Raw genomic sequence first — 12613 nt, 5'->3', positions numbered from 1 at the left:
CTCTCCAGTCTGTCCGAAACACACACACACACACACACACACACAAGGTCTGTTCTGTTCGGCCCGGGAGAAACCACACCCCTGCCCTCCCTCCCCGTCTCTCTCCACTCCCTCCCTAATGAGACCCACGTGGAGCCACAGCCATGGAGACATCATTACAGCGTCCCGGAGACGGCTGCATGTCCAGCTATCGTAGGGCTAACTGGGGCCAGCAGGGAAGCAGCAGTGGGACTCTCTGAAGGCCAGCGGTGACACGGCTGTGACAGTTTTAAAAATAAAACTGCGTCAGTGCTGGAAAAACCTCACACGACCTTGCTTTTGACTGCTGCCAACACACTGGAATTATTAAAATCCATGGCACATGTGGTTTCTTGTTGCAGAAATACAACTCTACACACACACAAACCCATCCAGCTTTCTTTATACTACATTGCAAACAATCTGGGCATTAAATTCAAGATAAAATACGAGGTACAATAAAATGTCAAGTCTCAGCTCCAGTTTGAGCAGGTTTACATCACTATAGAAGGACTCTACGAAAGATACAACTCCTATAGTTTAACCCATCCAACCTTCTACATACAGCAGCAGCACATTATTGGACCCACTGTGACGATTATACTTTCTTTTTTGCCGAAAACAAATGCGATTTTAAGGGTCTGGGGCAGTTGTGGCTCAGGTGGTAGAGCAGGTTGTCCACTGATGGCAAGGTTGGTGGTTCGATTCCCGGTCCCCCCCACATGTCGAAGTGTCCTTGGGCAAGACACTGAAACCCAAGCTGCTCCCAAAGGCAGATTAGCGCCTTGCATGGCAGCTCTGTCGCCATTGGTGTGTGAATGGGTGAATGAGAAACACCTTGTAAAGCACCTTAGGTACTGCTAAGGTTGAAAAAGGCGCGATGTAAGTACAGACCATTTAAACATGCTTAAGAACTAAATTTTGTCCACACATCAGGACTGGTGAAAAATCAATCATTTGAAAGGAACTGGACATGTCAATGGCAAAAACAGCGCCTCCTAGAACATTTCCACGGAGTCCTGTTTGGCCTACACCTACAAAATTTAGTAGGCACATGTAACACGTCAGGACACACAAAAAAGTCTGGGGTGTCCACATCCTACATCCAACAGGAAGTCCGCCATTTTGGAAAAACGGCCAGAATTTTGGCGACTGTCCTTCATTTTTGGCCATTTTCAAAATCTCCTCCTAGAGGGAATGTTGTACACACCTGAAATTTGGCCAGTGCTAACTACAGGACATGGTGATAAAAGTTATTGAAACGCTCCGCAAAAGTCTGATGTCGTCAAAATGGCAACCCAAGGAATTTCAGTGAAATGCCATATAACGGTACATGCTGTGTAACTGGCATGTATGTGCTCCCATCTGTCCAAAACTCGACATGCCAGATCAGAGTCCCACCCGGAGCTTGTTTGTGCCACACCCCAATGTGCAGGACGGCCGACAATTGTAAGGCGAGGACCTGACCGTCGGTGCTTGCAGCTTTGATTCTAGTCATATTTCAACACAAATACATGCAAACCACAACAAACTCATTAATTAGCCACAGCCAGACCTCTACAGAGCAACAAAGAGGCACAGGTTTCCACATTTCAATAAAACCACCAAACTGACCATGTAATGCAAAAGCTAGCCCTTCCAGTAAGGAAATATTACAAACATGCGCTACAGTTTAGATGCTATGTGATGCTCCAGTGACCTTCAAGCTGCATTTACTGTAAATCCAGCTCCTCCACCTGCAGAGCGAGGCGCAAACAGCGGCAGAAAAGTCAGACAAGAGGACACACGATGCATTGTGTCACAAGAGTCTGCAAGGAAAGCAAACGTCACCTACCTGAGGAAGGTGATGCTTTCAGATTGGGTTGTGGTTTCTACTTTCATAAACGCAAACCCAAGTAATTAACAGTTGTGTAAAAGGACAACATGATAAGTGGTTAAAAAGACCACTCTCATGTCTTTATTGTGAATATGAAGCTACAGCGAGTGAGCCAATTAGCTTAGCTTAGCATGAAACAGGTAAACTTGCAACTTCAGGTCATTCTGCAGTACAGAATGTTCTGGCTGCACTTTATCATTACACTACAGAGGAAATAAAAATATTGTTCTGTCTTGTTTGGATATGTTCAAGCTAATCACGACTGGGCCAAGCCAAGCCCGGGATGCAGGGCCTTGTTCCCTCAAAATGGTGTCAGGTGGAATTGTTTGGTTGGAACATTTGGTTATGGTTATTGGTTAAAAATGGTTAATTTAAAACATTAGCAGGACTGTCCAACTGCATGATCCAAACTGAAAAAACTTTTTTATTACAGGTTGCTGCCAGAAGGTGGTTGTTGTTGTTTCACGTAGCGAAGGGGATTTTGAAAACGCCAACATGCAGATAAGAGAAGAAGATGAAAATGCCATGTGAAACGCAGACTTACATCTGCAGCCTACGTCCAGTGAGTCAGAGGAGACAGGTGCGAACCTCTAAACCGGCGCCGTCTCAGGCTAAAGATCACGAATTAACACGTTTTTCTTTGTTTAATCCGGACAAAAACTGAACTTTAAACAAAAACAGGCTGTGGTTCTACATGCTGGATAATGGCCTGGCTTGCTCTTCATGCTATGCAAACCTATGCTAAGCTAGGCGCCTGCAAGCTGTGGCTTCTTTACTCCAGTACAGACATCAAAAGGGGTCTTTTTATCAGAGGCTGGAAGTTTGCTTCTCCAGGCAGCATGTAAGCAAATATAAAGACATGTTTCTTGTATGTTTGTATGATTTGCCTGAACCGTTTACAAGGAAGCAGCGTCACATTTAGCAGAAGATGCCACCTTTTAACACCGAGGCCAGAGTGTAGGAGGTCAGCATTGCGGAAATCTTTTGCAATTCAGGACTCTACATAGTTTTTAGCCAATAGATTACAGCTGAAGTCTGTTGGTTCGTTGTCTCCACAGCATCTAAACTCATAATAATATCTGAGCCACGTCGGAGCTCTTCCATGCATGAAATGGAACAATAAACATTCGCAATTTCGATTCTATGTGTTAACAAGGCCACATCTCTCACACAGCTCTTTCTATATTAATGCAGGGCTATTAAAATGAAACTTCCGTTATTTCACCGCAAACTCATTGAGCTCAGAGGCTGAAGTACAAAACCAGCGTACTGCATCGCCGTGCACCCTTCAGCCACCTCCTTTTGTAATAAATCTATGACTACTCTCCATATCCAATGCTTATTTTCTGCTGACAGACACTTGAAACGAGCAAAACCTCCACGTTTTTATGAATTTATTCAGCATGTTTTCATGAGTTCTTCATCACGAGTTGCGCGTCCCTAATCGAGGTGGATAATGAGTCAGTTCTCCTCATGAAATTACTCCTTTTTTAACTGTACTACTCAGCTGACCTCAAGCCTGAGTGACTCTGAGTCACCGCAAACTTTTTTTTTTTTTCTCTCCAAGGAAACACTTCTCTTTTTGCTGAAATCAAAGGTGAATACTTTCAGACTCTCAGCCTTAAGCTGGTGTTCAGTCGCCATGTGCAGCGAAGCCCATGTGCCAGCGTCCGACCCTCCACTTGGGATATAAAGCCGACGTGGCTCCGTGTGACTCAGCCGGATGGTAGAAGCTCTCCTGTCACCTCCTCCGGAGCCTCATTAGGGAGCAGAGAGAGTCTCGTCTCACCATAAAGCAGCATAACAGCCTCCCACTCAGCAGGACAGGCAGACAAACATCCTTCAGACGCACTCAGGAGCTACAGGAGGCTTTTGACAACCAGGACAGGCTTTTAAACACTCTCTTTAAATGCAGGTTTATGCCTTTTTTTTCTTTTTACTTTATTTTCTATATCTCCACTTGTTGTGCACTGCTGCATCTGACATTTAGCGGCGTTTCGGAAGTGTCGTGGTTTCGCTTTAGGGCTGGTAGTCTACTCAGAAGGTGACGTGAGAGTTCGGTGAACTCAGACTTTACTGATATTTCATGCAGGAAGCAGGAAAAAAAATAAGAAAAATACTGTTAGGTTTCTTGATGGTAAAAATGTGCTTTCAGGAGCTTTTTTAATGATTTTGGAGGAAACATGAAATACTTTTTGATAAATTTTGGATATCAAAAGAGCCCTAAACCGCATTTCTGGTGACTTTTGGCACTTTTCAGATAAAGATCTAAAGATTTGGGTGACACAGATGAGAAAATCTGCACCACAGGAAACCACAATGAGTAAGAAAATGGGTGAATTTACCCTTTAACGCCACAAACTTAAACAGGAAGATCAAAAAATGCATCGATGGTGGTTAAAAACAGCACCTGAGATGGTATTTTGACTATTACCAGCTCACATCAAATATTTAAATTGCTTGCTTCAGCCTGCTTCAGTCCTTCTCAGTAGCTCCTTTGTAAATTTCATAAACCACCAAACTTGCCTGTCATAATGCCAACATATCAGACAGCACTGCCCCTCAAACCTGTGTCCTAAAATGGCGTTTTCTGCATTTTAAATAGGAACTCTTTGTTAAATAAAAAGCAACCTGCTACCCAAAATCACAACCACCACCCCTCAAACACTCACGCACTCGGAAACCTAATTTCCAGCAAAAGAAAAGAAGCAAAGAAGCCGAAATGAAAAGGAGGCAAAAGCAGCAGAGAAAACTTGACCCTACCGTCCTCTCCCGTGTGCTGCCAGCTGAAACTCAGACGGAGCTTTGCTGCATCAGCGAGGCGGCAGCAGAATATGTGAGTGTGTGGACGTCAGTGAAAAGCTGTATTACCTCCCCTCCTCTCCCTCCTCTCCCTCCCTCCCTCCCTCCGTCTCTCTCTCTCACTTCTGCTTTGCATGTCGGATCCCTGCAGGATGTGTGTCTTTGTGTGTGTGCGTGAACATAAAACCGCTTCCTGTACTGTAAAACTGAAACAGAGGAAGAGGAGGAGCCACGGCTGGAGGCTTCCTTCCCTCGCTGCTCACAATACCGTGATCACAGTATCAAAAAATGCACAGAGAAGGAAAGAAAGAGTGTGTGTGTGTGTGTGTGTGTGAGTGTGTGTGTGTGTGAATTATTCATGTTCTGGGGACACTTGTGGAGACTCAAGTCCCCATAGAGGAAATCACTACATGTTGTTGTTGACTGCTCGGTTTCCGTCTCCAGGGAGATAATGTGAGTCAATGCAATGTCTTCCGGGTGTGTTTGACTCACTTTGTCCCCCTCTGAGTCCACGTCCATGGAGCGAGGCCTGAGCTTGATGGGCTGGTCTTTGAAGATGTCACCGAAGCCAAAACCTCGAACCTAAAGGGTGGATCAAAGAGGCAAAGTGGCATGTAGCGTGATTCTTTCTTTTTTAAAGGAAAAATCCACTCAAACAGGCTTAAAACATCACCCTGTTAAGTATGTAGCTTAATTTCTTGTTTGTATAAGACGCTAGCCTAAACCAGAGTCACCACTGCTGCATGTTTACCTCCTACACTGCAAATAATCTGGGACTTACCAAGATTTAAAATTTAATTTTTTAGATAATTTGGCTTGTTTTAAAAGTTATTTACTCGTTTTTTGTCCTTGATTTTACAGTACAATCTTAAATTGAGCATTAAAAATATTATTTCAAGATTTCTTATCAAGTAAAATTTACATGGACAGATAGTTTCACTAGTTTTAAGTCATTTTCTTTTCAAATTTAGTGTTTATATCTTATATTTATATCACCTTTTTTGCAGTGTACTCCTCATGTTGTTGCCAAAATATGGCTAAATGCACAGCTTACATTTCTCCCTGGATTGTTATTGACTGGACATGAATCACTGCTAGCTCGGTTTCATCTACTTTGTCAGTCAAATCTGGAAGCACTGAGGTTCACAGGGTCAGCTCCAGCTAATAACTCATTCTGAATACTTACAGTCGTCCTCAAATGAATTCCCACCCTTCCATTAAAGAATAGACAAAATTCACAATAGTCACTCACATAACTAGAAACTGGAAAAAAGTAATAATAAATAAAAATTTGTTTAATTATAATTTAGTGAAACAAGACATTGCTTTGCAATTTTCGGTGAAAAGAATAATTTAAAAAAAAACAAAAAAAACTGTCAAATTAGAGCACTTTGCTGGTGAGCAGTGAGCCAGAATACCTGTCAACAGGTGCTGATTGAGAGTTATTTTTTAAAATATTTCAGTTGAACCACAATTCAAAAGCAGTCGTGATGTCCACTGAATTTTTATTAATTAATACTTTTGTCAATTTTAATTTATTTCAGTTTTTTTTTTCTTCTTTAACAGGAGGGTATGAATAAATTTGGACGGCTGTAAGAGACTCTCAGACTTTTGGTGGGATCATTCTTGTCTGAAGATGGCCTGAAACATTGCATAGAAAACACAATTTGCTGTCTTAGTATGTTAAAAAAAAAAAAAGAAAAGGCCCAGTTTTACTCCATTTCTGTCCACAAAGTGCAGCTTGTTCTGCAGCTTCTTTGTCTTGAGGTTTATTATTGTAGTGAAAGTAGTGTGGAGGAGTCAGAGTGGGAGGCTCAACCTTCAGCTATCAGGTGCTTCTCCTGTGACACCAACTCAGGAGGAAGAGGAGGCTTAAACTTTACAATTTGATGAATCTTATAGTTAGTTATGCAGCTACAGGTCTAAGCTGCTGGGGGACTTCCAATGCTACCACAGTTTGAGTTGTGTCCTCTCTTCAGCTATCTCTGGATGTGGAGCTATAAATGTTCTGCAGTTATCACCTCCACCAATCTTCAAACTGTCTGTTGTTTTCTTATGCGTTGTTTGTCAGTTTTCCATCTGCTATCCTCTTCTCTCTCTCTCTCTCTCTCTCTACCCTTTACCCTAAACCCGACCAGTCAAGGCAGATGGTCGCCCAGAAGATTTTCCTTCTTGGTAAAATAGAATTTTTTACTTTATTGGCAAACTTTGGATGTGTTGGCTTTCTCTGCACAACTTTTTAGGGTCTTCACCTTGCGATGACGGATGTTGTGAATCGTCACTGTGTAAATAAAACTGATTTGAAATTGTCAAGTAAAAAAATGCAGAAAACCACAGGCACGGTGCTGCTACTGCAACAAACAATTACTGTCATTATCTGGCAATTCTCTAAAGTCCCTCATTGTATCAGGAGGAAGACAGAAAGCTAAACCCTGCAAGCTGACAGGATTAGTTCATGTGGGCTGTTGTGTATGAAGGAAGTTTCTGTCATCGGCGGTTTGCAAAACACCATATAGACACGTTAACGAGAAAAAGAACACTAATCATTTTCACCAGATGTGACTGATTGTTTAGTAGGGACAACAACATCCACGCTATAAATCCTGACAGTCACAGTCCGGTACACTTTTGGTGCAGCAAAAAATTTAAAAACACATTACATTTTTTTTATTTCTGTTAAAAAACTAAAATATTCAAAAATGTGTAATTGGTCGTGATTCTTACTGTAAAAGCAACATCTGCATTCTGTTGATCACAAAGAACTTTCAGCTGTTTGTTCTTGAGGATAAAATGAATAAAACCAACAAAGGTCCACATTCAGAATTAACTTGAATTAACCAGTGAAGCCACTTGTACAGCTTAAGCCTTAAAAATAACCAAAGTATTGCTGCCTTTCTCTCTCTTTCCCCTACATTGTTTAGGGTTTAAAATGTAGTAAAATAGCAGAATAATCCCATCATTACTGCCCGAAGCTCTGACTTTACTTCATTTTTAAAATTAGAAGCCGTATTTTCACTATAACGCAGAGCAAGACAGCAATAGAAGAAACTTCTGAAGGCACTCCCTACATTAAATATGTGCAGAGGGCTATAAAAATGTTTGTCTCGCCACATGTAAAGAAAGAAATCAAATAAAATGTGACTTTTAACACCATTAAAATCTGGGAAAATAGTCAACTTTTACATCTGAGAAGCTGGTGAAGCTAAATTTGAGGCATTTTTGTTTAAAAATGACAAAGATTGGCATTCATTTTGTAATAAAGTAGTGATTTTAGCTTCGGAGGGCTGGTTTTTTTTCTTAAGGGGGTAATAAAACTGTCATGTTGATGCCACTGAGGGTCTGATGACACAGTTTTGCCCTCAAAGGTTCATTAAACACGACTGCAGAGGAATGTGAAGGAGACTAATGGACACCTAGAGGATACATTTAGCACCCAATAAACACATCTGATGAATTACCTTCTTGGGCTGGATTTCTGACCCTGTTTCCGAGCGAGTGTCCGTTCCATCGCTTTCACTGCCTGGACTGTCCTTATCTACACAAACACAAAAAACACTCACTTTAGACTCAGCAGAACGCCGAAACACTCGTAGAAATCTATACAATTCGTAATGAGAGCGAGTTGTTTCAGATTTTTTTGTATATCATGGTGGCGTTTTCCCGCCGTCTGATTGGCTGAGACTCACTGTTGCGGCCGCTGCGGAGTTCCTCCTGCGAGGTGTCCAACGACGGCGTCTCCGAGTCGATCTGAATCTCTTTGGTGAAGTTGGAGGGAAACATTCCAGTCTTCCCATTAAGAACTCCCTCCCACCAGCCCTCCTCCACCTGGACGCATACAGACACACAACACAGACACGGTAACACAACCATAGATTCAGCTGTACAAACAACAGAAAACCACAAGAATGGCGTCCACAGATTTTTTAAAAAGCTTCACCGCTGCTATTTATTGATGTTTATTTTGCCAGTATGGAAGCAACCAGCATCAGAAATACGAAGGAAGAACAAACTAAGAGAAACACACTCTAGCTGAGGTTAAAGTAAAGTAATTTTGGCACTAAGGCACAAAATTAGCTGTTTTTCACCTGAAAACACAGCATTTTTAACTTTTAATCTCATACTTTAGATGTTGTCATAATGTTAACTTTGTATCACATAAATCTACTTCATATCTTTCTGTTTGCAATTATTTACCTTCTTTTTTTTTAATCTCATGAAATCTCAAATATGAGAAAGTCAGCATCTTTCATATTTTTTTATTTTTAGCCCAAAAAAATATGAGTGTTTCCATGTCATAATTTGTTATATTTAGCAAAAAAAAAACATAAACAAACTCTTAACTTAAATATAACTAAACAAAACAAATAAAAAAATATACTTCATGATTTAGGTTTATTTCATTTTATTTGATTTTGGTTTTTTTGTTTGTTTTTTCTTTTTACAAAAAATGCACCAATTCTGGTCAAAATCAAGTATTCATGGCAAAATTATTCAATTAAAAATATTTAAATTAGTTGTGTTTATAATTTTTTTTAAAGGATTTTGTTTTGCTCATAACTGAGAATGTTTTAATTGTAGTTTTTATGTCAATAAATAAATACATATGAGAAGGTAAACATATCATTTTTACGTCTTATCAGAAAAATATTAGTTCGATTTTGTGGTGATAATTTTTTATATTATAGTAAAATATGTACATCCTTTAATTTTCATATTTTATCTAACAAGTTTAAAAAAATAAAAAATCTTGATTTTTGAGTTTTTATGTCATAATCTTGACTTTTTTATAATTAAGTGATTCTTATGTTTTCAATAAAAACAAACACAACATTAAAAGCTGTTTTTTCATCTCATATTTTGCCTTTGTAAGCAAAACATCTAAATGAAAGTGAATATATATGATTTATTTACAGGAAACATTGGTCCATGTGCAGCCAAAGTGAGAAGATGCAGTCAGCTAACATCTACCTCTACTATGTGATGCTCAGGTTGAACTTTCATGTCGTCATAAAGCAGCTGCCACATCTCACAGCCGTGTTTGTGTTATTTTGGGATGACTTTTTGCTCACCGGTTTAAAACGGAGGGAAATCTGTCTTACCTCTGCTATGACCTCAATGACGTCGCCTATTTTCAGCTCCAGCTCGTCTTCATGCTGAGGCACGTAGCTGAACGCAGCCTTACATCTCCGTTTGCGGATTTGGTCTCCTGCGACACACACACACATATATCTTGAGCTTACATGTGACACGGTGAGCTCACACACTCCTGCATATAATCCAGTCCTCACAGCGAGCGAGCAGGTGTTCTGTAATCATTTAATAAAACCTTCACGGCTGACGTTTGACATGTTGACCTTTGAGCTTTCCGTCAGAGGACATCTAACCAGACAGCTTCCCAACTGGCCTTGCAGTTGTTTGTCTTACACTCATTAGCCTCCTCATTACTCCTGACTCATCCCACACCAGCTGGAGCACTAAGACATGACCCTGCACTTCCTCTTTACTCCACCAGGTGGCACTGCGCTTCACCTTTCGTTTTTAGGTATGTACAGTATGTGCAGGGGCGAGTTTAATGGACCCTGATGTTGAATGGAGGAGACACGTCTATAAAGTATGTCTGCAAGTGTGTTAAGTTAAAAGCCCTGGTGGTCATTTTGTGCATCTTTGAGATCACTTTGTGTTTCTGTAGCAGTTTTTGCATTTCTGTGATCAGCTTGCACTTCTAAATGGTCATTTTGTTGTAATTGTTCTGTCATTTTGTGGTTTTTCACTCACTGCAGTAACTTTTGTCATCATTTTGCAATCATTTAGTTCCTCTCTGTGGTTGTTTTCTGTCTGGTTTTAGTCCTTTTTCATGTTTTTGCGGTCGTTATAACAACTCCTTGTGGGCGTCTTATGTCTCTTTGTGATCACTTTATATCTCTTTACGGTCGTTCTGCATCACTGTGTTGCAACTCTGTGCTTGTTTTGCATTTCTTGGTGGTTCTTTTGCATTTTTCTGGGTGCTGCTTTGCATCCCTTTGCAGGTGTTAAATGCCTCCTTGCAATCATGTTGTATTTCTCTCTTGCCGTATTGTGACTCTTTGTAGTTGTTTTGCATCCCTGTGTTTGTTTTGCATCTTGTAGCAGTTGTTTTTTGTCTCTTTGTGTTCGTTTCACATCTGTTTGTGGTTTTTAACTCACTGCAGTCATTTTTGTCATCTTTTTGTATGACTTTGTGGTTGTTTTAAGTGCCTTTGCAATCATTTAGTACCTCTCTGTGGTTGTGTTCTGTCTGGTTTTAGTCATTTTTCATGTTTAAGTGGTCGTTTTAACAACTCCTTGTGGGCATTTTATGTCTCTTTGCGATCTTTTGCATGTATTTTCTATCTCTGTGTTTGTTTTACGTCTCTTTCTCCTCACTTTTCATCTCTTTGTAGCTGTTTTGCAGCTCTTTTAGGTCATTTCATGTTACTATGTGGCCACTTTTCATCTCTTTACGGTTGTTTTGCATCGTTGTGTTGCAACTCTGCACTTGTTTTGCATTTCTTGGGGGTTATTTTGCATTTTTCTGCGTGCTGCTTTGCATCCCTTTATCGGTGTTCTATGTCTCCTTGCAGTCGGAGACTGGTGGCCGGAGACGGCCGGAGACTGGGGCCCGGAGACGGCCGAGCGCGGGGCGGGAGACTGGGAGCCGGAGACTGGGGGCCGGAGACTGGTGGCCGGAGACTGGGGGCCGGAGATGGCCGAGCCCGGAGACTGGTGGCCGGAAACTGGGGGGCGGAAACGACCGATCCCAGAGACTGGTGGCCGGAGACTGGGGTACGGAGACTGGGGGCCGGCGACGGCCGAGCCCGGAGTCGGAGACTGGGAGCCGGAGACGGCCGAGCCCGGAGCCGGAGAATACGGGCCGGAGACTGGGGGCCGGGGACAGCCGCGCCCAGGGCCGGACACTGGGGGCCGGAGACGGCCGAGCCCGGGGCCGGAGACTGAGGGGCCGGAGACTGGGGGGCCGGAGACCGCCGAGACTGAGAGCCCGGAGACTGAGGGGCCGGAGACTGGGGGCCGGACACGGCCGAGCCCAGGGACGGAGACTGGGGGCCGGGGACGGCCGAGCCCGGGGCCGGAGACTGTGGGCCGGAGACGGCCGAGACTGAGAACCCGGAGACTGAGGGGCCGGAGNTGGGCCGGAGACGGCCGAGACTGAGAACCCGGAGACTGAGGGGCCGGAGACGGCCGAGCCCAGGGACGGAGACTGGGGGCCGGGGACGGCCGAGCTCGCGACCGGAGAATGGGGGCCGGAGACGGCCGAGCCCGGGGCGAGAGACTGGGAGCCGGAGACTGGGGGCGGGAAACGACCGATCCCGGAGACTGGTGGCCGGAAACGACTTAGCCCGGGGCCGGAGACTGGGAGCCGGAAACTGGGGGCCGTAGACTGGGGACCGGCGACGGCCGAGCCCGTGGCCGGAGACTGTGGGCCGGAGACGGCCGACACTGGGGACGGAGACTTTGGGCCGGGGACGGCCGAGCCCAGGGCCGGAGACTGCCGAGAGACTGGGAGCCGGCGACTGGGGGCCGGAAACGACCGAGACCGGGGCCGGAGACTGGTGGCCGGCGACGGCCGAGCCCGGAGACTGGGGGCCGTAGACTGGGGGCCGGAGACGGAGAATGGGGGCCGGAGGCTGGGGGCCGGAGACGGCCGAGCCCGGGGCCGGAGACTGGCGGCCGGAGACGGCCGAGCCCGGGGCCGGAGACTGGGGGGCCGGAGACCGCCGAGACTGAGGGGCCGGAGACTGAGGGGCCGGAGACTGGGGGCCGGACACGACCGAGCCCAGGGCCGGAGACTGCCGAGAGACTGGGAGCCGTCGACTGGGGGCCGGAAACGACCGAGACCGGGGCCGGAGACTGGTGGCCGGCGACGGCCGAGCCCGGAGACTG

General features: G+C 44.2%; 1 protein-coding gene across 1 annotated transcript in view; it reads right to left on the bottom strand.

The window, feature by feature from the left end:
• sh3kbp1 (SH3-domain kinase binding protein 1) overlaps positions 1–12613 on the bottom strand; it is a 60350-nt gene that overhangs the window by 13668 nt on the left and 34069 nt on the right. The window contains exons 4-7 of the mRNA XM_008290400.1: positions 9796–9902; positions 8383–8521; positions 8155–8231; positions 5189–5278 (exon numbers count right to left, since the gene is read on the bottom strand). Coding sequence (XP_008288622.1) covers positions 5189–5278; positions 8155–8231; positions 8383–8521; positions 9796–9902 — 413 coding nt within the window. The remainder of the gene's footprint in view (positions 1–5188; positions 5279–8154; positions 8232–8382; positions 8522–9795; positions 9903–12613) is intronic.

Source organism: Stegastes partitus, unplaced genomic scaffold (genome assembly GCF_000690725.1).
Source record: "Stegastes partitus isolate 25-593 unplaced genomic scaffold, Stegastes_partitus-1.0.2 Scaffold671, whole genome shotgun sequence".
NCBI classification, from domain to species: domain Eukaryota; kingdom Metazoa; phylum Chordata; class Actinopteri; family Pomacentridae; genus Stegastes; species Stegastes partitus.
The sequence above is the reverse complement of the archived record's forward strand: the minus strand, read 5'-3'. Positions and strand labels throughout refer to the sequence as shown.